This window comes from Mesoplodon mirus (genome assembly GCF_964341445.2).
Source record: "Mesoplodon mirus genome assembly, chromosome: 2".
NCBI classification, from domain to species: domain Eukaryota; kingdom Metazoa; phylum Chordata; class Mammalia; order Artiodactyla; family Ziphiidae; genus Mesoplodon; species Mesoplodon mirus.
Window position 1 is genome coordinate 159970475 of NC_138977.1, and position 24516 is coordinate 159994990.

General features: G+C 51.9%; 2 protein-coding genes across 10 annotated transcripts in view; one reads left to right on the plus strand and one right to left on the minus strand.

Annotated features, from left to right (window-relative positions):
- The window catches only part of CRMP1 (collapsin response mediator protein 1), a gene marked incomplete at both ends in the record, with an annotated part of 69687 nt that extends 68597 nt beyond the window's left edge, over nucleotides 1-1090 (plus strand). For both annotated transcript variants that reach the window (XM_082610552.1, XM_082610553.1), the window contains one exon: nucleotides 999-1090. In XM_082610552.1, the coding sequence (XP_082466678.1) occupies nucleotides 999-1090 (92 nt within the window). The remainder of the gene's footprint in view (nucleotides 1-998) is intronic.
- Nucleotides 1091-6530: 5440 nt separating this feature from the next.
- Nucleotides 6531-24516, minus strand: part of EVC (EvC ciliary complex subunit 1) — an 81388-nt gene continuing 63402 nt past the window's right edge. For 6 of the 8 annotated variants that reach the window (XM_082629785.1, XM_082629784.1, XM_082629781.1 and 3 more), the window contains 8 exons: nucleotides 22360-22570; nucleotides 21191-21397; nucleotides 18342-18486; nucleotides 16655-16766; nucleotides 11434-11560; nucleotides 10187-10280; nucleotides 9365-9476; nucleotides 6531-8877 (listed from right to left, as the gene is read on the minus strand). In XM_082629785.1, the coding sequence (XP_082485911.1) occupies nucleotides 8793-8877; nucleotides 9365-9476; nucleotides 10187-10280; nucleotides 11434-11560; nucleotides 16655-16766; nucleotides 18342-18486; nucleotides 21191-21397; nucleotides 22360-22570 (1093 nt within the window). In that variant the 3' untranslated portion in view covers nucleotides 6531-8792. Of the gene's footprint in view, nucleotides 8878-9364; nucleotides 9477-10186; nucleotides 10281-11433; nucleotides 11561-16654; nucleotides 16767-18341; nucleotides 18487-21190; nucleotides 21398-22359; nucleotides 22571-24516 lie in introns of those variants that run through there. The other 2 variants (XM_082629782.1, XM_082629788.1) reach the window with 2 other exon arrangements.

The following is a 24516-nucleotide window of genomic DNA, read 5'->3' on the forward strand; positions in this document are numbered from 1 at the left end:
TCACCTCCTGGTTCCTGGGAACATGACATCGAATATGGGGCATTGGTTCAGTACACATATCGTACCCTGGGAGGCAGTGCCTGACCCTAGCAGGCAGCCTAGCAGAGCTCTCAATGTAGACCATCCCAACTTCATATCAGGCCAGCATCTTCCGATCAATGAGGTTCACGGTGAATCCAGTGAATCCTGTTGTCGTGTGCTCATTGTTACACCTGCTTTGCCATAAAATTGATCCTATGGTTTGAGGCAATAGAGTACACAATACTGTGGATAGGGGTCGGCTCTTACAGAAAAGGAAATGAGGCCAGGAGAGGGGAGTGTCTGATTCCAAATTACCCAAATTCCAGGCACCCTTTGTGCAGGAAGTGAAGTCTCCCGACTGGACCCCTCTCCACAACATCCCTCCTTCCCAGCATTATCCGTCATTCAGTCTTCATTTAACACATATTCACTGAGAGCCAGGGACTGAGCTTAGTGCTCCAATTTTAAATCTTTCTTTAACTGCAAGAGAATGCGTGAGATTGGAGTGGATGGTTGGCTTTGCAGATTTAAAACAAAGAAGGCCGCCCCCCCCGCCCACGCAGACCTGCCCATTGTAAACAGGGTGGGTAAACCCAGCTCCAAGTGTTCACACACAGCATGCACGCATGCACACACATGCACAGATACATGCATGCACACAATATACAAATGCACATACGTGTGCTCCCACGCATAGCACATAAAACGCCCTGGGAAGAGCACAGGGTGGTCAGGGCTGCAGCAGGATGGCCCCGGGGCCTGGGGGGCATAGAAGAGGGAGCAACGGACCCCGTGGAGGTCAGGGAGCCTTCCCAGAGGTCAGCCTGGGCTGAAGGATGGTGAGGATGGAAGGCGTGTTGAGACGAGGGCTTGGCGTCCCAGAGGCTGGGGGACATGACTTGAGAGGGCACCCGGGAGCAGCACATGGAACTGGTGTCAGCAGATCTCGCTGGAGTGACTGGCTCTGTCTCTTCCAGGTGCCCAGATAGATGACAACAACCCCCGGCGCACCGGCCACCGCATCGTGGCGCCCCCTGGTGGCCGCTCCAACATCACCAGCCTCGGGTGAAGGCGACTCGTGGATGAGAGAGCGTGAAGGATTCTGGGAAGGATGTCCATCCCTTGCCCTTTCAGTGTTTGGAAACCCACAGTATCGTTTGGTACTGATGGGGGGAAATGGAATGATGTTCTTTCCTTTTTGGTTTAGGAAGAAGTGGTACTAGTGTGGTGTGTTTGCTTGGAAATCCCTTGCCCACAGTCATGTGTTCATCTGAGTCCACCTCAGAGCATGGCGTCTCCAGGCCCCTCCTTAGTGAACACAGGTTCCAGCCTTGTCTTGTACTGTTCCTCCCACTTCTGACGCCACGGGCTCCACGACTCTCTGAGTGGTTCCCTTGCACCCCTGTAGCTGTTCTAGGATAGTTGATGCATGTTACTAAGTTATGTCTGCGAGTCTGTGAGTGCGTCCGACAGAAGACAGCCGAGGCCCTACATAGACACGAAGCCCAGACCTCAAGCCCTCGGGGGCAGCTCCAAAACTCATAGCAGGAAGATGTGTCCTCATCGTCCCCTCCCCCAGGTCTACACGAGAAGGAAGCGCACCCCACCGCCAGAGAAGCATCACTCTCATCCTGTGTCAGGAACCCTGGTCTCCGTGGCACCTGTAACTCGCCATGATGTCTTTCCGGTCTGTGTGTGTCCTTCCAGCCCGCTCCAGACTGCAGGCCTAGCCAGGTTCACACTCAGAAAGGGGTCTCCCACCCTCATTCAGGGCTGACCACGGTGTGGCCACAGCTGCTCCCGGTGCCCGTGTCCTGGTCCCTCCCAGGCGGATGACGAGGCCGTCAGATTTTTAAAGTTTTGTACATAGTTTTCCTTTGTAATCACCCTCATTTTTACTTAACAACTGACTTATTGTGACTCTTATTTCTGAATTCAAAGCTTGTGAAAAAATAAAGAAAATAAATGGCCCACTCCCTGACTGGGGTGTTTGCATTTAAGTGATGGCTGCTCAGGTACTCATGCTTTGTGCTCCCCTTTGTAGTAACGGGACAGTGGTGCTTGCTTCCACAGGACTCGCTCTCCTTAGGTAGCCGGGGGAGCGGAGGAGGGAGGAGAGGGAGCCAGTCATGATTTGGGGAGTGTTAGGTCATGAGAACCAGGATGAGAAGAGGAGGACGATGGCTGGCCAAGGGCTTCTGTGAAAGAGGTTGAAATCACATCATGTCCCTTCCCTCCTGCCCAGCCTTTCCTTGGTGTGTTGTCTCTTCCTGTTTGTTATGTGGGTCAGACTGCCTCAGATTGGAAGTGCCCAGCTTCTGAACTTCACATTTCTGACCTCCAGTCCCACGGGAGGTATACATTCTAAGGAGGAGTAAAACCTCAAAGTTGTTTGTCTTGATTACCAGTTAGTGATGATGGTGATACTGCTGCTGCTGCTGATGGTGATGATGATGGTGATGATGATGGTGCTGCTGGTGGTGATGATGCTGCTGATGGTGATGATGATGGTGGTGATGGTGATGATGCTGATGGTGGTGATGATGGTGATGTCACGTGATGATGGTGATGATGGTGATGGTGATGGTGGTGATGCTGATGATGGTGATGTCACGTGATGATGGTGATGATGGTGATGGTGGTGGTGGTGATGCTGATGGTGGTGATGATGGTGGTGATGGTGATGATGCTGATGGTGGTGATGATGGTGATGTCACGTGATGATGGTGATGATGGTGATGGTGATGGTGATGCTGATGATGGTGATGTCACGTGATGATGGTGATGATGGTGATGGTGGTGGTGGTGATGATGCTGCTGCTGCTGCTGATGGTGATGATGGTGGTGATGGTGATGCTGATGCTGATGGTGATGTCACGTGATGATGGTGGTGGTGATGATGGTGATAGTGATGGTGGTGGTGGTTGTGATAGTGATGGTGGCATTATCTGTACAGCACATGCTACATGTCAGGTGCTCTGTAAGGTAGGCACTATTATTAACATCTTTTACAGATGAGTCCTAGAGAGGTCAATAATTCATCTAAGATCACACAGGAAGTGGCACAGCCAATATTTAAATCCGGGACCCACATGTCCAAAGCTCCTTGCTTCTACCTGCTAAGCTTTGTCATTTGAGGCAGGATGGCTTTGGATGGGCGTACGTCTACTTTATGCTTTTAGTGTCTTCTCCCCCCACCCTCACTGGGTTAGGATACTTTAAGATCCAGAGAGGTGGTGGCTTAGGGTCAGTTATGGATGTTCTTGAAACAAAGTTAAATACTAAGAAGGATCAAGAATGGAGGGTAATGACCTGATATTTGGCCTTGGCCCATTGGGACTACTAGAGGACAATGCAGAAACTTCCAAAAGAGTAAAGTTGGCAACAATAAGTTACCCACCCTGCTCTCTGGAAAGCACTTCCTCTCTCCCGCATCACCCCCCCGCCCCAGCCCATCAGGGAGCAGAAGCTGAAGTGGAAGCAGCCGTAACAACCTCTCTCTAGGACCGACTGATGGGGCCCTTGCCTGGCTGCCAAGTCACCGGACCACTGCCCAGTCGGCATTACCTGCTGAGGTTGCCAGCACCCCTGTCCTACATTAGGTTCCCAAGAGGCACAGGCACAGGGGTCCTGGCAGCTGCAAGACAGACAAGCCTTAATTCTAGGAGGCTGAGCTGCAGCATTCCTTTAACATTCTTTTCATTATCTCTTGAAATGGTAGGAGGAGGTGGGAACTTTAGGGGAAGGCTAACTATTCTCCTATTCATTCATCTGCCCCCTTACTTCCCCTTTGCAGAGAGCATAGCAGGTCACAGTTTCCAGGAATTAGGATGTGGAAGTCTTGGGGAGGGGGCACTATTCTGCTACCACAATAGTCTTCTGAGTTTCCTTCTAGAAGTTTTATCTTTCACATTTAGATCTATGACCCATCTCTCACTAATCTTCGTACACAGTGTAAAATAGGGCTCAAGCCTTGCTTTTTTTTCATATAGAATCCAATCGACCCAGTGCCATTTATTGAAAAGACCATCCTTTCCCTCATTAAGATGCAGCAGAGCCTTGGTTGTAGACCAGGGTGACCATAGCGTATGGTCTTCTAACCTAGTGGTCCTGAAGTACACTGCTAAATAAACATTGGACACTGAGCTTGGCTGGGCTGGGGTGGGAGCCCCAGTTTGTAGTGTCTGCTAACTTCTATGGTGCCAATACTCTCACTGTAGCCAATTTCAAGCTACCAACATGAAGCCAGTGAGCTTTCAATCCATGCAATGTAAGTCGGGTCTGGTGTCCCAGTAAATGCCAGTACATTTGGTGTCATTAGCTTCAAGTTTTCCTTCAGTGACGCCAATTCATGGAGCAAGAGAGCAAGAAGATTCCTTAACAAACGGGCTTCTACCAAAATGAAATTTCCCTCCTCCCTCCTTCCCTACATTTTTCCTTCCACCAGGGTATGAGGAGTGCCTATTTAGTACTAGGCATCATCCTAGTAGGGGAAAGCAATGGGTATATATGCCAGGGGGAAGGTCAGATATTAACCAAATTATTACCCAAAGCATCTAATTACACACCATGCTAAGTGCTATAAAGGAAGCATTTTGCAGGGAGTAGAGAATGCTCATCTCCCACTCCTCATGTCCCTGAGAGAGAGGCGTCCGCTCTCTGGGAGAGAAACGTGGAGGCTCTCCTGGCCTCTGTCTCACTCATTCTTCCCCAGCAGAGGGAAACCACCTGATTTTTCAGAACTGAGAGTGCTAAGTGGCTCCCTTCCTCCTCCAAGGAGATGACCGGCCTCAGGACACACTTCCTTGTATGCAAATTTACCACGAAGTTAGTGATGCCCGTCAGGTGACACTGGGAGGCCAGGGGCGTATCTGGGATCTGGGTTAGGGCAGACGGAGTTGGGTTCAGTGCGGATGGGCACGTGTCCCGTGGACGTAATTCCAGCCAGCCCAGGCACAAATGGCCACCCCCTGTACCAACTCCCCTGCATCGTGACACGGAGCGCAGGCCAGGGGACACGACGCAAATGCGTCCCGTGACACCTGGCACGAGCAGTGCGCCCAGACCGGAAGTGCGCCCAGACCGGAAGTGCGCCCAGCAACGAGGAGAGGGAGCATTGAGGCAAGTGTGCAGAGCCAGAAACCGGTCCATGGAAATCTAGCCATTCGATGCACACAACAGTGAGTGGAGAAATGTTAGAACAAAGTATTACACAAGTGGGTTAGGCAATTCATTGACTTAAAAAATTATAGTTTTGTATTTGTGATTTCGTGGAATTCATCAGGTTCTAAAAATATTTGTTCTGCTCTCCTCTCTCATTCTAAACATATATTCTCTTTTATACCTTTTGTAACTTTATTGGCTTTTTATGAAACTCTCCTTGCCCCAATGTACAAGTTCCAGAGACCCTCCCATCCTCCCATCCCACCCTAACCCCCCCACACCAAATCTGGGCCCCCTCGCCACTCCTCTCAATGTGTTTTGGGGGGTGTCCCCATGGTAGAAGCCTGTGACTGGGGCCACGTCTATGTCTGTGTTGGGGGCGGGCAAGTTTAGATCAGGGGTATGAGCAGGCTCTTTGTGGACACAGAGTCCCCCAATTTGGCCTCATCAGTTATAGAGCTGATACGCAGATCTCTGTGGCTGCTTTGCCTCTATCTCAACCGGTTCCAAACTTGGATGAGAAATAAAGGAATGTAACTACCATCCCCTCCCCCATCCCAGCAACAAAATACACAGACTGTTTTTTTTTTTTTTTTTTTTTGCGATACACGGGCCTCTCACTGTTGTGGCCTCTCCCGTTGCGGAGCACAGGCTCCGGACGTGCAGGCTCAGCGGCCATGGCTCACTGGCCCAGCCACTCTGCGGCATGTGGGATCTTCCCGGACCGGGGCACGAACCCATGTCCCCTGCATCGGCAGGCGGACTCTCAACCACTGCGCCACCAGGGAAGCCCTATACAGACAGTTCTTAAGAGCGAAAGAGGGGGTTCTGATCTTACCAAGGTGGGCAGGGATGGCTCTTGAAGCCGTGAGTGAGCCCTGTTGACATGTGAACAATGGCTAGGAGCTAATGAGGCAAAGGGGATGGGAGGGGGCAGAAGGGTTCCAGACAGAAGACTGTCATGTGCCAAGGCCCTGTGGTAGGAAGGGGGTGTGGCACATATGAGGCCGTGAGAGGAGACAGAGGCTGTATGGGGGCAACGGCATCAGCTGGGCTGGTGGGGTGGCAGATACCAGACCTCACAAGGCCCTGTGGTCCATGTTAAAGAGTTTGCTTTTTCTCCTAAGAGCAAGGGAACGCCACTAAAGAGCAGCAGTCAGATCTGTGTTTTAAGAAGTGTGGACAGATAAGAGGAGGGTGGGGCAGGGCAGGGCAAGAGCGGGAGCAGTTAGGAGGCTTCTGCAGCAGCAGCAATATCAGCTCCAGAGTGATGACGGCAAGACAAACCCCAGGTTGGCTGGAGACTCTGTTGACCATATATACCACATTGGCTTCATCCTAGCAGCTCAGAGGCTAAATTTGCATAAAATTTAATCCATTAAACAGATCAGAGGCTAAATTTGCATAAAAATTAATCCATTAAACTCTTCAATATATCATCATTCATGAACCCTTTCCATTTTTACCTTCTTCCACCACAGCCCATAATAAGAACTGGGGACACAACCCAGACGGAGGGAGGGCGGTTGAGATGTATCCTCGGTGTCTTCTTGCTTCTCCTCCTCTCTCCCCGGCCCTCGGTGTGCTGTTTTCATGCTCAGCATCAGGCCTGAAAGTCCTCCTCCACACCCCGGTGTCCCAGAGCCTGCGCCCAACACAGCCGAGAGTCCTTCCAGACGTGAGAGTCGCGTTTTGTTTTGAACGAGGCAATTCCATTATGAAAGGCACCTCTAGAGTCGATTTTTGATGTGATGAAAACAGACGCAGTCCACAAGCCTTTATGGAGAGTTATGCGCCCCACACTGTGCTAAGCAGCCCAGCAGTATGTGACAGGTGACATGTCCCCTGGACTAAGGAAGCTACACTTAAGCAAAAGCATCATCCATGCAAGATCCGTGGAGGCTGAACCTACACTGCTCGGGATCTTCCAGAGATCCTGGTGCTGCCAGGGCATCTCCATTTACCAAACTCACGTCACCAAATCAGATGTTACCAGCATAGGAGGCCTCTGCCTTCAGAATGCCTCTGTGCACAGGACCCATGTGACAAAAGCAATTGCTATGTAAAACAGGTTCTCAAAATACTGTAGGATGGAAGTCAAACTTGTTACAAGACTCTGCCGCATAAGGAAATATTTTATTTAGCCACTAGAGGGGGCTGTTGGCAAACTTTGGAAATTCGCCTGGTGACCAGTCAGGATTTGAGGATCTCCGATGGTTAGTATCCTTAACAAACGATGTAACTAGTATGGATTACTTCTTTTGTTAAGGACCCTCGCTTTCCTGACTAAGAGAGACTAATCTAGGTTGTAAGAAATAAAAATTCAGACCACAAACGGTCCAGAAAATCCCTGAGACAGGAGCTTCTATAACCTGGAGCCCACTGTGTACCGGGAATTTGTGGAAACCCTGTACTCTCCAACCCAGACTTGCCCGGGGTCAGCACGCTCTGACTTACGTCAGTGGGTGATGCCCCCAAGGGAATATCTGGCAATGTTTGGAGACAGTTTTGGTTGACACAACTGGGGAGTGCTTCCAGCATCTGGTGGGAAGAGGCCAGGGATGCAGCTAACCCTCCTGTAATGCACAGGTCAGGTCAGCCCCACCCACAAACAAAGAAATGTTCTCACTCCACATATCCATAGTGCCAAGACTGAAAATCCCTGATTTCAACGAAAAAGGCAATTTTCTTTCCAGGTGGGAAAGGCACTGGCTGGTCTGAAAGCTTCTGGATATTCTCAGCATCCACTGGGAGAAGCATTTCTCCTTAGGGGAGGGCTGCTGTCTGGCAGAAGAACTCATCCCTCCCAGGGGAAGTCCTCCTGGGCAGGGCCTCCTTCCTAGCGCTTTAAGTGTCTCCAACAGAAGACCCTAATGCAGGTGTCATGTATCTGTGGGTCCTTAGGTCCCCAGGGTGGGTGAGGATAGGCCTGCCGGCCAGGGATTCCATGGTCTATGTCATGAGGCCCTGAGACTCCTCAGATGCCCTCACTGAGACCAGGCCTTCGCTGCTGGCTGAGCCAAAGAAGGGAATGGGTCCTGATGAGAATCCATGTTGGCCAGTGCCCATGGTGCAGCGGACAGAGAGAGCGGGGGTGATGGGAACGGAGGAGAAAAGGCCTCAGACCCAGAAAACACCAGGAACACCTGGTGATCCCTTTATTATAGGCGGAACTCCACTGGGAGGCTGGCGAGCAGAGGGCCCCCAGGGCGGGAGTGAGATCACTTAGCGCTCGTGGAACACAGGTTCGGGGTGACATCGGGACACGGCGGGTGGGAAGCACGGGGAGCCAGGAAGGAGGGGCTTCCCAAGGAACGGAGCCACATCTCGAAGCCAAGGCGACACTGAAAAACTGGAGCAGACATGTTTCCAACACAGGGGTGGGGGTGGGTATCATCTTCACAGGCAGTAGGGTCTGCCCTGCTCTTTTAGGCCTTTCTTTGGGACTCTGATACCCATTCTCCATCCCTGCACAGCAAGCCTGTGGGCAGAGGGGAGACCCCACTGTCCCCCACCCCAGGGTGGCCAGTCCCTCCTCACTGCCTGGGGGAGAGGCAGGTGGCATTCAGATGGGGTCTTCAGGTTCCGTCCTCCCGACCAGGCTTAAGCTACAGATTGCTTCTTCTCTTTAGCATCTTCTTGGAATTCTCACTGTCACCAACCTCACTTTCTTGCTGGCTCAGCCTTTTGCTGCTTAAAATATGGAAGAAATGCAGTTGGTCAGAACTTTGATTCCAGGTCTGTCTAGATGCAATAACAATGCATCCAATCTGATCACATGAAAAGGCGGTGACAGGCCATCAAAACAATCTGCATTTTGACATGGGCTGTTAAGAAACAAAAGAAACTCCCAGTTTCCTTCTCTTTGGTGGGAGGTCCAACCCATGCTCAGACGACTGAGGCACCCCAGGATGGATCCACCCTACCATAAATCTGGAAGCATCTGTAGCTGGCAGCGCCCTGTTGAGGCCTGGGATTGCCAGCTACTCAGGCTGGATGCTGACGGGCTGGGGGGCGTGGGTGGTGGCTGACCTGGCCAAACTGGACACTAATAATAACGGTAACAGTAATACCAACACTCCCCATTATCACCCATCATTTCTCGGGCCGGAGTCAACACCTCTGAGAGGCGCTGGCTTTCCTGCCCAGATTTAGGTGATCAACAAGGGCCCCGGTGTACCTGAGTGATCCTGAGGGGGGGCCCCCTGAGGCAGGGTCGTCATCCTTGGGCCCCCCAAAGTCCCCTCTGTCCCGGGGTACCGGCTTCTTCCTTTTGGTCCTTAGGGGTTTCTCTGCAGGAGACACGTGAACCCAGAAACTGGCTCTGTGACTCTGGGTAGGTGACAGCGTCTCTTGGCCTCACGCCACCCCATCATTGTTTGAGTACCTCTGGGGGCCAAGTATGCACTCAGTATCTACTGCTCTTAGATCCATTTAACTTGTGAGGAAACAGACCTCGCGGGGGGTGAGAGCTATCCCAAGCCCACAAGGCTGACAGGTGGCAGAGCTAGGATTCAAACTCAGTCGGCCAGGCTCCTGCTGTGTTTCTACCACACCCAGCGGACGGGCAGCCTTCCCTTCCGAAGCAGTTAAGAACCTAGAACGCAGCTCCAGTACCATAGCTTTTATTTGAATAGCCCTCCGTGACTTTACACACCTTCCCCTTGCTATCCCGTTAGAGGCTACAGCACTCTATGATGTCCCTGAAGTTCTGCTGGCCAAGGGAGGAGGGCTAATTATCCCCATTTTACAGATGGGGAAACAGAGTCAGAGACGAGAGTCAGCTACTGAGCGGCAGACCCAGGAATCGGAATTATTGCATTTGGAAGGGTCAGGGACACAGGGGCATCCTAGCCTAGCCGCTCATCTACAGACAGGACACAGAAGCTCAGAGAGGGTAAGTGCGGTGCCTGGGGCCACACGCCAGTTAGCCGTAGACCCGGTGCTAGAAGCTATACTCCCAGCCCGGAGAGCCTGCAGGGCATCGCCTTCTATGACTCACCTGACAGCCCATGTTTATTGGAAAACGGTTTGCTTTCGGCAAGGGGCACCCGGGCCAACGCCGCCAACTCTGAGATGAAGCTCTGCTCAGCTTCCTGGATGCAGAGAGAGAGGGTCAGCTGGACCTCCCTCTGCCCTGCTCCGCCTCTACATCGCCTTCCATCAGCACAAGGGGGCGCTCTGAGAGTGGGGACAGGACCGCGTCCCCAAGTGGAGGAGGACTCTCCAAGAGGCATTCAGAAACACCAGGAGCAGGCAGAGACACGTGTGATGCGGGGGGAGCTAACCATCCATCCTCGCTCACACCAGCCATGGATCCCACTTTACAGATGAGAACGCTGAGGTGCGAGGGGCTTGGTGAGGGCAGCAGAACCAGGGTCAAGTGCACCCCTGCCTGACTCGAGTCTGAGTCCTTAACTGCCAACACCATTGATTAACAGCCAGACCCGGATTCCGTGGCTTATTAACTGTGGGGCACTGGGAGGTGACTTACCTCTCGGGGCCTCAGTTTCCTCATCTGTAAATGGGATACTGGGTGTAACCCGCTCCTTGGCTGTCGGAGTAGGACTTTAGGGGGTGGATGTAAAGCTCTCTGCTCAGTGACTGTCTACAAGAGACCCTCAGGGAATAGATGTTAGCCACCATTAACATCTTCCTCATCATCGTCTCAGATGTCACGGCCACACTGGGGGCGAACACTCAGATGGCGCCAACACTCCGCTCAGCACTTCCATTCTGGAATATTTGATTTTTTTTACAGGCAGCCACTTTGCTTTAAAGCCGCACCTTATAATCTCACACTGATGAGATTTTTCTGGGATGAGATATCCACAGGATATCATGAAAGCTGAGCTTCCTGTATGTTCTAGGGAAAGTGCAAACCTTAGTCACAGCAGCACTGAATGATACTGATGTTTGCCGTGACGCCAAGAGGTCCGCATGGTGGCGATTCACACACAGGGAGACGCTCATTCCTTTCAGCTCAACAGACAAAACTGATGAGTGGTCAGGGCCTGGCACGGAGCTGGGTGCTGCAGACCCGGGGGAATCAAAGTTCACAGTTGAGCAGCGAGGCTGATGCGTCACCAGCCTGTGAGACTAGCGGGGGTTGAGGGGGTCCCGAGCAGGGCATGTGGTCCTCACAAAGGCTCCAGTGCTGACCTGTGGTCATGAGCTTAGCCTTTTACTATTTCCACTCCCCTGTAAACCACTGCCCACTTTGCAAAGGCCCGTTTTCAGAAGTTGTACCTGTAGCTGGGTCTCAAGCTGGGCTTCCAGATGGTCCATGACCCTCGCGCTCTGCTTCCACGCGTCCCGGCGGGTCCGCTGGTGTGCCGTGAACTGGGCCAGGAACTTTTTCTGCTGCGCCAACATCCTGGGGGAAGGAACGAAGGCCATCAGCGCTGCCCTTCCAGCAGGTTCGTCAGACCCAGCACGAACCTTTCCCCAAGGCCTGCTGAGTCGTGGGAACTAGTGACCGACAGCCATCCTTGAGCCCTTGGAGCCAGAAGAATGGCCATCGCGGGCACGATTTACTGTGGCCACATGCCCCGTGGACAGAGCTCGAGCCCCTCCACCAGCGGCTGACTCATCAGAAAAGCAGATGCCATCTGATCAACACTTGAGAATTTACAGAGTCTCACACACACATTTTTCACTTGATCTTCGGGTGGCTTGGTGACATCAGCAGGACAGAGAGAAAGAAGAAAAGCTCGGGAGAAGCTCAGAGGGCCGGGGGCAACCCTGAGGTCCCACAGCTGCAAAGCGGCTGGGCTGCAAGTGGCATCTCCATATGAGAAAATCATTTTAACCCCAGGGTGTGGCAGGGAGCAGGGAGATGGTCTCCCGATAGGACCCGTCTTTATTTAAAATCTCAGAATTGCCCTAGCTCCTCCCTTGTAAAACAGAAGGCTCGTTTCCTAGGATGCAGAGTCTGAGAAACCCCGAATACAGCAGCCTCATTACTGCTAGTGGCAGAGGACAGAGCTGGGGCTGAAGCAGGGTCCCTGACCTGGAGAGAGGCCCCACCTCCCTTTCAGGAGCAGAGACCCCTCCCCTCCTGCTTTGAATACCCTCCCCTCCTTGGCTGACCTTCCTCTAGTCCTCAGCAAACAGGAGCATTCAATACCACCCACCCTGTTTCTGTAATCATTCTCTGCCTTCTTCCTTTCAATCTTGTGGTTGATTTTCTGAAAGGGGCTGAATTTCTAGACCTGAAGGCAGAAGTCACTTTTAGCATCAATAGGCAGCTGTCCATGGAGTATATCTGAAGGCACAAAATTCCACCTGCTTTTGCTTCTGCTCTTCCTTCTACCAGTAATGCCTTTCCCCTCTTCGTTATCTTTGTCTGGCAAACTCCTATTCATCCTACAAGACCCTATCATCTGTCATCTATCCATCTATTCACTCATTCCTTTATTCATAAAAGTATTTCTGGACTTCCAGGTGCTATGCTGGGTTTTGAAGACACAGTTGTGAATAAGAGACTCAGTCTCTGCCCTCACGGGGCCCCACTTTGAGCTGGGGAGGGGGATAGATATCGAACAAATAACTGTGATACGGCTGAGGTCAGTGTTCTGCAGTGTTGTTCTCTCTCACACCCTCAAGGAGGATGCATTACTTTCCTGGGGCTGCTCTAACAAATGACCACAAACTAGGGGGCTTAAAGAAACAGAAATCTGTCCTCTCACAGAAGATCCCAGCAATCTTCAGCCAAGGAGTTGACAGGGCCACACTTCCTCTGGAGGTTCTAGAGGTGAACATGTTCCTTGCCTCTTCTGGTGGCCGCGTGCACACCTTGGCTTGTGGCTGTGTCACTCCAATCTCTGCCTCTGTCGTCACATTACCTTCTCTGTGTGTGGTCAAATGTCCCTCTGCTTCCCTTGCCATTGGATTTAGAACCCGCTGGGATAACCCAGGGTGATGTCCTCATCTCAAGATCTTTAACATAAATGACATCTGCAAAGACCTTTTTCTGAATAAGGTCACATGTGTAGGTTCAGGGATTAGGACATGGACATATCTTCTGCAGGCCCCTGTTCAGCTCACTACAGAAGCTGGGTGGCTTCTTTCTGTGAGCAGCCTCCTCCCCATACCCGCTCTGTCACCAGTCCTGGCCACTCTCGACTGTCATCTGCTGGCTTGTCTGCTCCCCCATGGACCTGGCTCTTAGGAATGCAGGGAAGTGACAGGTCTGCCCAGGAAGGGCCTGTGTGCCTGGGTTAGGGGTAGGGCTTCACCCTCGAGGCCTGGGGAGCCACGCGAGGGTCCAGGAGAATCTGAGACATGGGCTGCCTCGTGTTTTATGCGATGCCCTGGTTGCAGCATGGGAAGCAGGGAGGATGAGCAGGATTCTGGTCAGAGGCCGCAGCTCTAAGCCAGGAGGGGAGTAACAAGGGCCCCGGACAAGAGAGCCCACAGAGGACAAAGGCTGTGCTGGGACAGCCAGGTGGTGCCCGAGCTTGGGAGCAGGAACCCCTTCAGGACTGCTGACCCCTGGCACGTCCTAGAGGGAGGAAACGGCCTGACTGTGGGCCTGGCTATGGGATCTGAGTCACCTAGTTAGATGCGTAAGTTCATAGATTTCTTGTGTTTGGACTCAGATTTGACTATGGAAATGAAAATTTAAAAAAAAAAAATCCATTCTGGGGCTTCCCTGGTGGCGCAGTGGTTGAGAGTCCGCCTGCCGATGCAGGGGCTGCGGGTTCGTGCCCCGGTCCGGGAAGATCCCACATGCCGCAGAGCGGCTGGGCCCGTGAGCCATGGTCGCTGAGCCTGTGCATCCGGAGCCTGTGCTCCACAACAGGAGAGGCCACAACAGTGAGAGGCCCGCGTACCGCAAAAAAAAAAAAAAAAAATCCATTCTGAAAGAGTTCTGATTCCAGAACTATTCGAAGTTCACATTGCACTGTGCAGTGCCTGATGGCTCGGCAATGACAGCGCTGACAGCAATGATGGACATCAGCGCCCTGGCCACGTGCTGGCCTGTGTGTGAGCGTTTTGCAGGCTTTGCGTGGCTCATCTGCACAGTTATACATCCACGACGTAGGTGTTACTGAACCCCATTTTACAGATGGGGAGCGTGGGGCTCGGGGCGTGAAGGGACCCAGCCACTATGTGGCTGACGGGAGGGGTCGCCACTGCGTCACCTGGTATCCCTAGGCAAGCTCACTCACAATCCCACCCCTTGACAGAGATGCAGTTTGAAATTTACCATCTGACTGAGAATTGGGCTTACTGTCATCTCGTTTTTTAAAGTCAATACTTGTCCTCACCACACTGCTCTGTCCCTAGGAGCTCTGGCTGACTTTCACTAGAAACTGCACTTATGAACTCAAGGAGATGGGCATGGAGGGAAGGGCATCAACGGCCACGTATGAGCCTCTAAATCAGTGAGACTGGGTCATGCACCCACACCCACACTGGGCTTTGCTTTTATTTTCCATAAACCCAGCAGGGTTGGACCAGATGGTGGCCGAGGCCCCTCCTCTTGGGTCACTGGGGTCAAAGTGGAGCCCTTGCACCACATCCGTCAGAATCCCTAGAGGGAGGGAGTGTGTTAGCAATTAGACGCCTGAGCCTCCCTCAAAGTCCCTGAGTCTGGGTCTCCAGGTGTGGGGCGGCCCTGCATGTTCAGCAGAAAGCCAAGTGAGACGGATGTCCCCCAGATCTGAGAACCGCTGGACTGTAGTTTGATGGATATGCGACAGTCAGAGCAAGCCCCAGCCTCAACGCAAGGGCAGGGCATTTACTGACCGCTGTTAATGGCCAGAGGATTTACGGAGAGGATGTTGGACTCACTCTGACCCAGGGGACGCTGTGGTTCCTGTTTCCTAAATGAGCATCAGAGGAGGGCTGGGATTTACTCATGGCGTGGCATGGACCTGCGCTTCTTTACCGTGCAGAGCGGTGGTCTTGCTGCTGCTTCCAGCCGGCGGGATGCCTCTCCTTAGACAAGGGATCCCTGCCCCTGCTGTGGATCTGCAGTGCCCCCTCCCCTCATCATAGCGCCTGCACCAACTTACTGCCATTTCTTTACTTGTCCGTCTCTCCCTGCAGGCTGTGAGCACTCGGGTGGGAGGCGCTGTCCCCCGTGCCTAGCTCAGGACCTAAGTATGTGCTTACAGGGACTTGTCAGTGCTGAGCCCACATCTCCTCAGCCCACCTGGTGGCCGGGTGCCCTTCAGTGGACAGTTCCCACACGCACCAATGGCATCTTACAAGCACCTGCGACCGGGTACCAGGGCTTCCTCCGGCCATGAAGGGGGCGGGGGGCTTAGCCAGCTCAGGGATGCCTGGGAAGGCTGGAGAGTTAACAGCTCCAGGACAGACCCTCAACCAATGTGGAAGGGGGTTGGTAGACAAATCCCCTATTTTCCTTGCCCCTTGCTGGCATAATTGGAAGTTGAGTTCTGCACAATCTCTCAGGAGGTCCAGACCAGGGTTGGGCCTCAGTTGCCATGGAAACCCCTCATCATCACAGGCCTTACTGGCTTTTCTCCCATGTGGTAGGCTGCTCAGCGGCCCCCAAAGGTGTCCACGCCCTAATCCCTGGAATGTGTGAAGATGTTATGTTACACGGCAATCGGGACTTTGTAGGCGTGATTAAGGTTACTGATGTAAATTTGGAGATTATCCTGGATTATCTTGGTGATTCTCATATCACCAGAGCCCATACAAGCAGAGAAGCTTCCTCAGCTGGGGTCAGAGAGATGCAGCAGAAGAGATTCCAAGTGTAGGCAGGACTTAATGCTCCGAGATGCAGGGGCCACGTGCAAAGACCAGAGAGCGGCCGATGGGACGTTGGGGAGGCCAGCCGGTAACCACAAGGAAACGGGACCTCTGTTCTACAAGGAACTGGATTCTGCCGACACCTGAAGAAGCGTGGAAGCTTCCAGAGCTTCCGATGAGAGCCCGGCCAGCAACACCTTGATTTCGGCCTGTGAGGCCCAGAGAAACCGGCGGCGCCCGCCCGACTTTTGACCTCTGGATCCCTGAGACAACACAGCGTGTGATTCGCGGTGGGTCCTTGTTATGGCAAACAGCCTTCGTCCTCATTCCCCTGCTCCCTCCCTGTGCTTCCTGGGCTCACCTGCCCCCCAGGTCCTTGGCTCAGGGTCTGCTTCTGGGGGAACCCTCAGCACGGATCAGAGAGGAGGTGCCAGTTCAGGGCTGTGACGACCACTCAGACCTGGAAAGGAAGCTCCCGCCACACCTTGACTTGTGCCCTTGCGCCAGGTCCCTTGCAGGGGCCGTGCATAGAAGGGACAGCCAGACAGGAGCTCGTGGGCTTCCACGCAGCGGGGGAGGCAGAGGAGACCCGGGTCCACAGGCGAATGTGCAGGAGGTCAGCTGCCGAGAGTGTCAGCGTCACTTGCACTGAGTGTAAGGTCAGTGCCGAGAGACACGTGCAATGCACAGGGGCCAGGATGGCCCGCGTGGGGACCTGCAGACAGCAGTGAGGCCTCACCTCTGGTGCACAGCTCCGGAGGCTTCCTGAGCTCCACCCGCTACCTCGGCCCCTGACGAAGGATCACTGAGTTCCTGCTTTTTCCGCAGCTTGAAATTTTCCATTCTCTCACCTAGAGCATTTAACATACACACAACGGTCAGGGTGCATGTCTGAAGGACTGACACTGCCAGGTCTGGCCCGGGAGCTGAGGTGCAGGGATCAGCAGGACACACGTGCTCTCAGGTGTGCCTCTACCAGCGCCACAGTTCACCCTGGGAAGGACTTCGTGTGCGTGAGGATGCTGCAGCTTCCATCACACCCTGCGAACCCAGGAGGGCAGCACCCCGGCTCTCCCTGCAACTGCTCAGGCCCGGCTTTCTTTTAAGTATCAGGAGAAAGGGGAGCCGAATAAGAAAGAGTTAACACTAAAGGGCCACCACAAATGGATAAAAATCCACGCCAGGAAGGAAAAACCATTCAACGAGCAGAGCTGTAGCAGTGCAGTTAGCCTTACAGACATGGGTGCTGAACTGGGTACTTTCCAGGGAGCCGGGAGGTTTAGCCTCTGAGTCCGAGGTGCACTGGTCTGCATATCAGAACCTGCTTATTCTCTTTTTTTTTAATTTAAAACAATGGTATATTTTGAAACAGATGATGAAGACTAAAATTATTTTCTACTGGATTCTTACTACCACCTGAATTAACTGCCTATTTATTGGACCATAGTTATAATGAGAGGATGTATGAAGGGGGAACCCAACCCTAGCCCTGCAGATGCAGAAACCGAGGCCTAGAGAGGGGATGTGAGCACGCTGGTCCCTGAACGTTCTGCAGAGGCGATCAGTCTCATCTGTCTCCTGCTGAAGGAGACCAACCCTTACTTTGGAAAAACATCAGGAAGGATCTGTAGCCAGCTGGCAGATTTCTGGGCGTGTCCCAGATTTTATCTGAATGTAGGGCTCAAATTCCCCAGGGCAAGCGGAAGAGAAAAGTGGCAGCTGAGCTTATTGAGAAACATAATATTCACAGGAGACCTGCCCCCAGGACCCGCTGCCGGTCCTTCGTCTAGGGATCTTGGACCGTCCAGGAAGCATCCATCAGAGAACATGGAATTCTACTTTGTTCTGAAGCCCTGGATGCAGGGAGGGATGTTACAAGAACAGGCTTTAAGGAACTGGATTTTGTCCGTTACTACACCACGTTCTTGCTGGCCTTGGGGATCTTGTCCATTCCATCCCCTGGGTGGCCTCTTACAAGAGCCCACAGGGGAAAGCTGTCTGGGTCTCAGGCACATTTATGAACCACTAGCCTTTTCTTATGGACACTGTGACAGCTTTACTTGAGGAAATTTCTACCTCTTTGGCCACCAGGACGTCCAGAGCCAAACCCATGTCACCTCTAAGTAGGGATCTGATGACGTATGTCCCAGACGACGGCCTAACCCCAACTCCACCTCACTGTCCTGTCCTTGTCCTGATTAGCCTACTTTAAAAAAAAATCCTACTGTACTGTATGGATATGTTTCTTTAAGTGCTTTTTCAAAAGCCTTTTGGGGACAGAGCAGGAGATAAATAAATACATAAAACATTAAAAACATTAAATCTCCCAAAATAAAGTTTGAAAAACCTGACATCTTGCCCTGTCCCCAACTAAGAGCGTGTTTGGCTTGTTGTTGGCAGGGCTTCCCAGTGGAAGGGTGCTATACCCTGTAGGGTCTTCAGATGATGCAGCTTTCTTTCCTCGTGGTCCTGCATGACCCTCCTGATCTGCTGGTAATACGCGTGCACGAGCCGGCCGACACCAGCGCTGGTCACGTAGACGCTTTCCACGGCCGCCTCCATCAGTGTTCTCTGTGGGCAGGAGGGACAAGTCTCAGCAGAGGGCACACGTGGAGCCAGACATGGCCGACATGGTCCTGGCTTCCATATTCCACCCACTGCCAACCTTGGCTGGTCAGGAGCAGGCAGAGAGTGCGTGGCTGGTTTAAACCAGTTTCGATAATCTTATTTTCCTTTGTCAGGGATGGTCTGAGGCTGACTGTATGACCCAGTTCTGGCCAATGAGATGAAATATTAGGGAAAGTCTGCTGAGGGCCTACCCTTTCCGAACATTAAGGCAAAGACTTGGTGGGGGTGAAAGACTTTGCTGTTTCCCTCTTCCTGCCTGGAATGCAAACTTGATGTCTGGAGTGGCAGTGGCCATTTTGAGACTATGAGGCAACCAACCAACACCAAGAATGATGGATCAGAAAGAGAGAGTCTGGTCCTTGGTCCTATCACAGAGCTTCTGTGCCAGCCTGGAACCACCTACTTCCACAGTTCTTGTTATGTGAGATCAGTATTTTTGTCACTTGCAGTTACATGCATTCCTCAATGATATACCTTCAAACCCAAAGCAGAACAGAAAGGAAATGCTGAGATGTCCCATCATCAGGGACATGTTGGTTGTGCACTGGCAAATCACCGTCTTTTACTTCATAAGATGACGGGCAAAAGTCAGGTTCCAGAGCCCCCATTTCAGCATTTACTGAATGGTTCCAAGCTTTGGGCAAGAAAAAAATACCCATTTATTATTGTTGAGTGATTGATTATGTTCCAAGGCCTAAGAAATGTTACCTGATCTGCAGGTGTGGACGGAAGCTGTGGAGGTGAGGAGGGTTGCAGCTCAGGATGCAGAGCAGGTGAGAGCCCACCTTCTCACTCCCGGGCCCTGCTCTCCCCTTACTGTGGCCGGTTCTCTCTCCCTCTCTGTCGGACATCTACATCTGATTCCACCCCCCACGAGGACTCTGGGCTCTGGCCTTGCACTTCCGGTCAGGAGCTCCCACTGATAGCCAGTGGCCTTCCTTGAATTTCATTTAGCACATGGAAGGCAGGAGACAGGAAGTCCCTCTTCTCCCCTCTCAAGTCAGCAAACCCGCCTACACATCACGCCTTCTGTCCGTCTGTCTTCCTGCCACAGGGAAGTGGTGTCTACCCCCTCTGCATCCCACCCCTCCACCCCTCTCCAGGGCCTCCACCATTCTCTCCTCATTAGTTTTTCCAGCCGGTGTACCATTCGAATCAGCAAACACATTTGCTTGAGTAGCTCCAACTTTTCAGCCCTCTCTCGATCCCCCTCAGGCACTGCCTGTGTCTCAGTTTCTGCAAAACTTCTCAAGGGTTAGCGTGTCCTCTCCCAGTAGATCGTAAGCTCCTTGAAGGCAGGAATGCTGCCACCTGGCTACTCTCTATCCCAGCACCTGCCGCAGGGCCTGGGGCCAAGGAGCCCTGTGAAATGAACATCCTTCCAGATACTGAGCCCATGTTCTTTCTGGTGCATTGTGTGTATTAGGGGTGGGGCGGGGTATTCATCATCATCTAATTCTGAATCAGAGTCCCTTGGGGAAGGTGAGGACAAAATATGCCAGACTCATATTTCATTCTGTTTTCCTGTAAAGACCGTTGATTAGGTCAGAGTTGTAGAATCTTAGGGGAAGGAAGAGACCCATCCAGCATCGCCAGCCCTGATGTCTGGATGATGTGTGGCAGATGTGAGAGATTTAGAACAAGGGGTGTCTCAGAAATGTGGGTCCAACCTCTACTGTGCAGATGTGTGACTTTACGTAAATGAAAGGACTCATGGAAGGTGCCCACAAGCGTCCTGGCATATCCTGATGTGGGTCTGCTGCCAGCTGCAGATCTGCGACACCTCCAATGGGTGCCGGCCATGGACTCTCTCTGCCGTGGTGTGCAATACACGGGGTGCCTTGCCTTTTTTTATGGCTCGAGTGAGGAGGCAGCCAAGGAGGAGCCGAGCATATGCACCGGTCACGCAGGGCAAGGCCAGCCTCAGGTCCCAGCCACTCACTAAGGCTGGGAGGGTTTAAACATGTCTTTTGCCCAATGATAAGCCTCAGTCTTCCCACCCGAATGATGGAAAGAAAAATCATCCTTTCTGTGCGAGGGCTGTGGTGAGAGCCCAGTGAGACGAGGCAGACAAAGCCCTCCTGCAGACGTAGAAGGGCAACGCTCACGTCACTTCTTACTATGGCTATTTGCACACCTGTGGTTTGTCATCACCGTCAGTACAAGGAGTAAGCCAGTGCTTACTCAAGTCAGACTGATTTTAGCTGCATTGCTCAGCTGTCAGGGCCAACGCCACCAACCCTTAGGTCTCCGCAGAGGCGGCCAGAGGCAGGGAGCGTCCATGTCTCTCCCTGGGAGAGGGGCTTCGGTTCGAATCCTGCGTCAGCCACTGACCGGCTGGGCGGTTCTGGGTGAAACCACGTCCCTCTCGGAGCTGCTGCAAGGACCGAGCCAGGGCTCAGAAAGATGCGACACGGGGCCAGGCAGCAGGCGCAAGTCCTCACTGCTCCACGGGGGAGGCCTTCCCTCTTACGGATGAGGAAAAGGAGGCTCAGCGGAGCCAGGTAAGCCCTGCGAGGCCAGAAGCTCCTGGGCAGGCCCCGGCTGCTGCTCTGCCCAAGTCCTCCCTCTTGTCCGCCCCTGCCCCCCACCCCAAGCCCAAAGTCTCCTGTGCCTCGGGCTCCCTGGGGCTGGGGTAGCCTCGCACCTTGAAGTCATCCCTGTCCTTGGCCCGGCTCTTGGAGGCCATGTTCCGCGCGTGGCCCAGCAGCGTCTGCCCGATGGCCCGCTCTGTGTGCTGCTGTAGAAGCTGCCCGACTTCCTGGGCCTCGGCCAGGAGCTGCTGCCGAAGCTGCAGCCGTGTCTGCTGCGTCTCCTCCTCCAGCCGGCCAGCCTCCTCCAGGATGCGCGCCTCCTGAAAAGGACGGGCAGGGAGAGGTTGGAGCCCCACTGCTGCCCTGCACGGATGCTCCGGTCAGGGCCAGGACCAGGATGTACGGGTGGCCCTGCCCGGGGTCCCAGGAAGGTTGGAGAAGGGATGGAGAAGGGGTGGAAAGTGGGGACCTCTATATGCACTTGATGAGCCTGGGTATCTTGAAGATCCCCCAAGGCATTTATTGAGCACCAACCATGTGCCCAGTGCCATCTGTGGCTTCTCACATATACAAGCACTTCCTCATTCATCCCCAACACCGTGAGGCCTGAACACTAGCAGCGATGAGGACACAGAGGCTCAGAGAGGCTAAGTAACTTTCTATAAGTCCCACAGCAGAGCGGGTTCTAAAGTCACATCTGAGTCTGCGAGTAGTCTGGGACATCATGGAGGCCAACACAAGGCCTATGGGGATTCCATTCCTTGAAGGAATAAGAGCGGGAGAAGGAGGTGGGGGAATCAGAGGTAGGGCAGTAAGTCCTGCCTGCTTCCCACCAAGCCCTCCTGGGCCGAGCACAAGAGACTGTGAGCTTGTCCCTCACGAAGGGGTCAAAAAACATCAGCTGCTCCTATAGCTCAGTGGCTACAGGAGACCTGGAGTCAGCCTGCTTGGGTTTAAATCCCAGTCCCACAATTTACAAAGTCTTTCTTTTAATTTGTTAAAACCTTAAAACAGACTACAGAGCCCTTTACTCCCAATGCCCGATGACGACTGTACCTATCCGTGCTCTGATTTCATGTGCGTTTTTAGTGTAATTCTCATTATAATGTACACCAGAAACTTTGGGCATACTGGGTGCCCCACTACACGGGGGGCTGCCATTGTCCTGACCCCACAACGATGCTGGGGCAGGTTTGGGGTTTTGGCTAAACCGGGCTGGAACCTGGAAGCTGAGGAAGCAGCATTCCTGTCTGCAGGGCAGGGGGCTGACGCACAGTCTTACCAAGGCTCTGAGCAGCTGAAACTGATGCTCGTCCAGACACTGGGAAGAGTCCTGCTCCAGGGCGTGCTGTTCGCGCAACTCCTGGAGAAGGCTCTTCTTCCCTGACAGTCTCATCTGGGTCAGGGTGGTGATGGCGCTGCTGCGGAGAGCCAGCCTCCGGAGAGCTGAGCGTAAGAGCAGGTCATGCCCCTGCAGGATGCACTGCGTGGACCTTTGGAGAAAGTGGGTGCCGGGCTGAGGGGTCAATATTCTTGGCTTCACTGAGTGTGACTGGTTAATGTTATGTGACAGCTTGACTGGGCCGTGGGGTGCCTGGACATGCGATCAAACATCATTCTGAGAACTTCTGTGAGGGTGTTTCTGTAGGAGGTTAACATTTGAATTGGTAGACTGTGTAAAGCAGACTGTCCTCCCTAATGTGGGTGGGCCTCATCCAATCAGTTGAAGGTCTGAAGAGAGGAAAAAGCTGACTTACCCTTGAGTAAGAGGGAACTTCTCCTGCCTGAAGGCCTTGAGTGGGATATAGGTTTCTCGTTTTGGACTCAAACTGAAACACTGGCTTTTCCTGGGTCTTGAGACTGCTGCCTTCAGACTGGATCTTACACCATGAGCCCTCCTGGTTCTCAGGCCTTTGGACTTTGGACTGAAACTACATACTGGTTCTCCTGAGTCTCCAGCTTGTCAGCTGCAGATCTTGGGACATCTCAGCTTCTCTCTCTATATCTATATCTATATCTATAGGTTCTGTTTCTCTGGAGAATCCTAATACATTGACCCACCAAGAAATACCCCAAATAGTCATGCCCCACAGGGAGCCTTTACAGAGGTAGTAGGTTAGAATTATCCCATCCCCTGCTGCCCATCCTCTCAGACATGGTGCTGACCTGGGTTATATTCAGCCAACTGTTCTTTTACTAATTTTTTAACTTTATCACGTTCTGCCCCAAGTTTCAGGTGCATATATGCAGCTGCCTTCAGTACATATCCACTCAAATTTCTTAAATAGCTCTCAAAATTAACACATCCAAAACTGAAATCATGAGCTATTTTTGAGTTCCTATCCCAATGAGTCAAGTAGAAAACCTCGGTCTACCCAGGAGGCTCGACATTTGGTTTCATAACTTGAGGTATTTTCTGACAGCCTGAAAAGTTGAACAAAGCACTGTCAGTCAGTTTACCAAGGAGAAGAGACCTGGCAAACACTCCAGGCTTCCAGCTAGGGGCCCTCATCCTAAGAATAAGGAATCATCCCTTGTAAACACCTAATTTTGAATCAGCTAAATTCACAAATGGAGTGGTTGATTTGTCACTTTCTGAAATCCCTGCTAGAAGTAAGATAAATCCTCTCTGGAGGAAGATCCCAGCATTCAAAGTCTCAAATTATCTCTACAATTTTTAATAACACTGTCCAGCATTCAACAAAAATAACCAGACTTGCAAACAGATAAGAATTGACCAAAAATAAAGAGAAAAAATGGATAATAGAAACATACCCACAAGATATTGGACATTAGAATAATCAGCTATGATGAATGTTTAGGAAATTAAATGATAAGATGAACTTTAGCAGATAACTGGAAACTATGACAAAAAATATAAAATGGAAATTTTAGAACTGAAAGCATAGTAAGCAACATTAAGAATTCAGTACATGGGTTTAACAGCAGATAAGACACAGCTGAAGAGAGCATGAACTGGAAGATAGTTCAAAATAAGTATCTACACTGAACCACAGAGGACAAAAATATAGAATAGCTTCTAAGAGGCAAATGACATAAGGTGAAAAAAGTCTAATAAATGTGTAACTGCAGCCCCAGGAAGAATAGGGACAGAATAGGCAGAAGGAATACTTAAAGATAGAGGCTCAGAATTTTCAAAAACTGATGGAATATAGCAAATCACAGGTTCAATAAACACTACAGATTTATTTAAAACAAGCAAACAAGAGATTCACAAAAAACCACATCCAATTTTATGCATATTATAATAAACTGATGAAAACCAAAGAACAAAAGAAAATCTTAAAAGCAACCAGAAACAATTGAAATCAGAAGACAAAATATTACCTTTAAAAGTATTAAAAAAAAACAACCAAACTAGGATTCTATACCCAATGAAAACATTCCTCAAAAATGAAGATGAGGGGCTTCCCTGGTG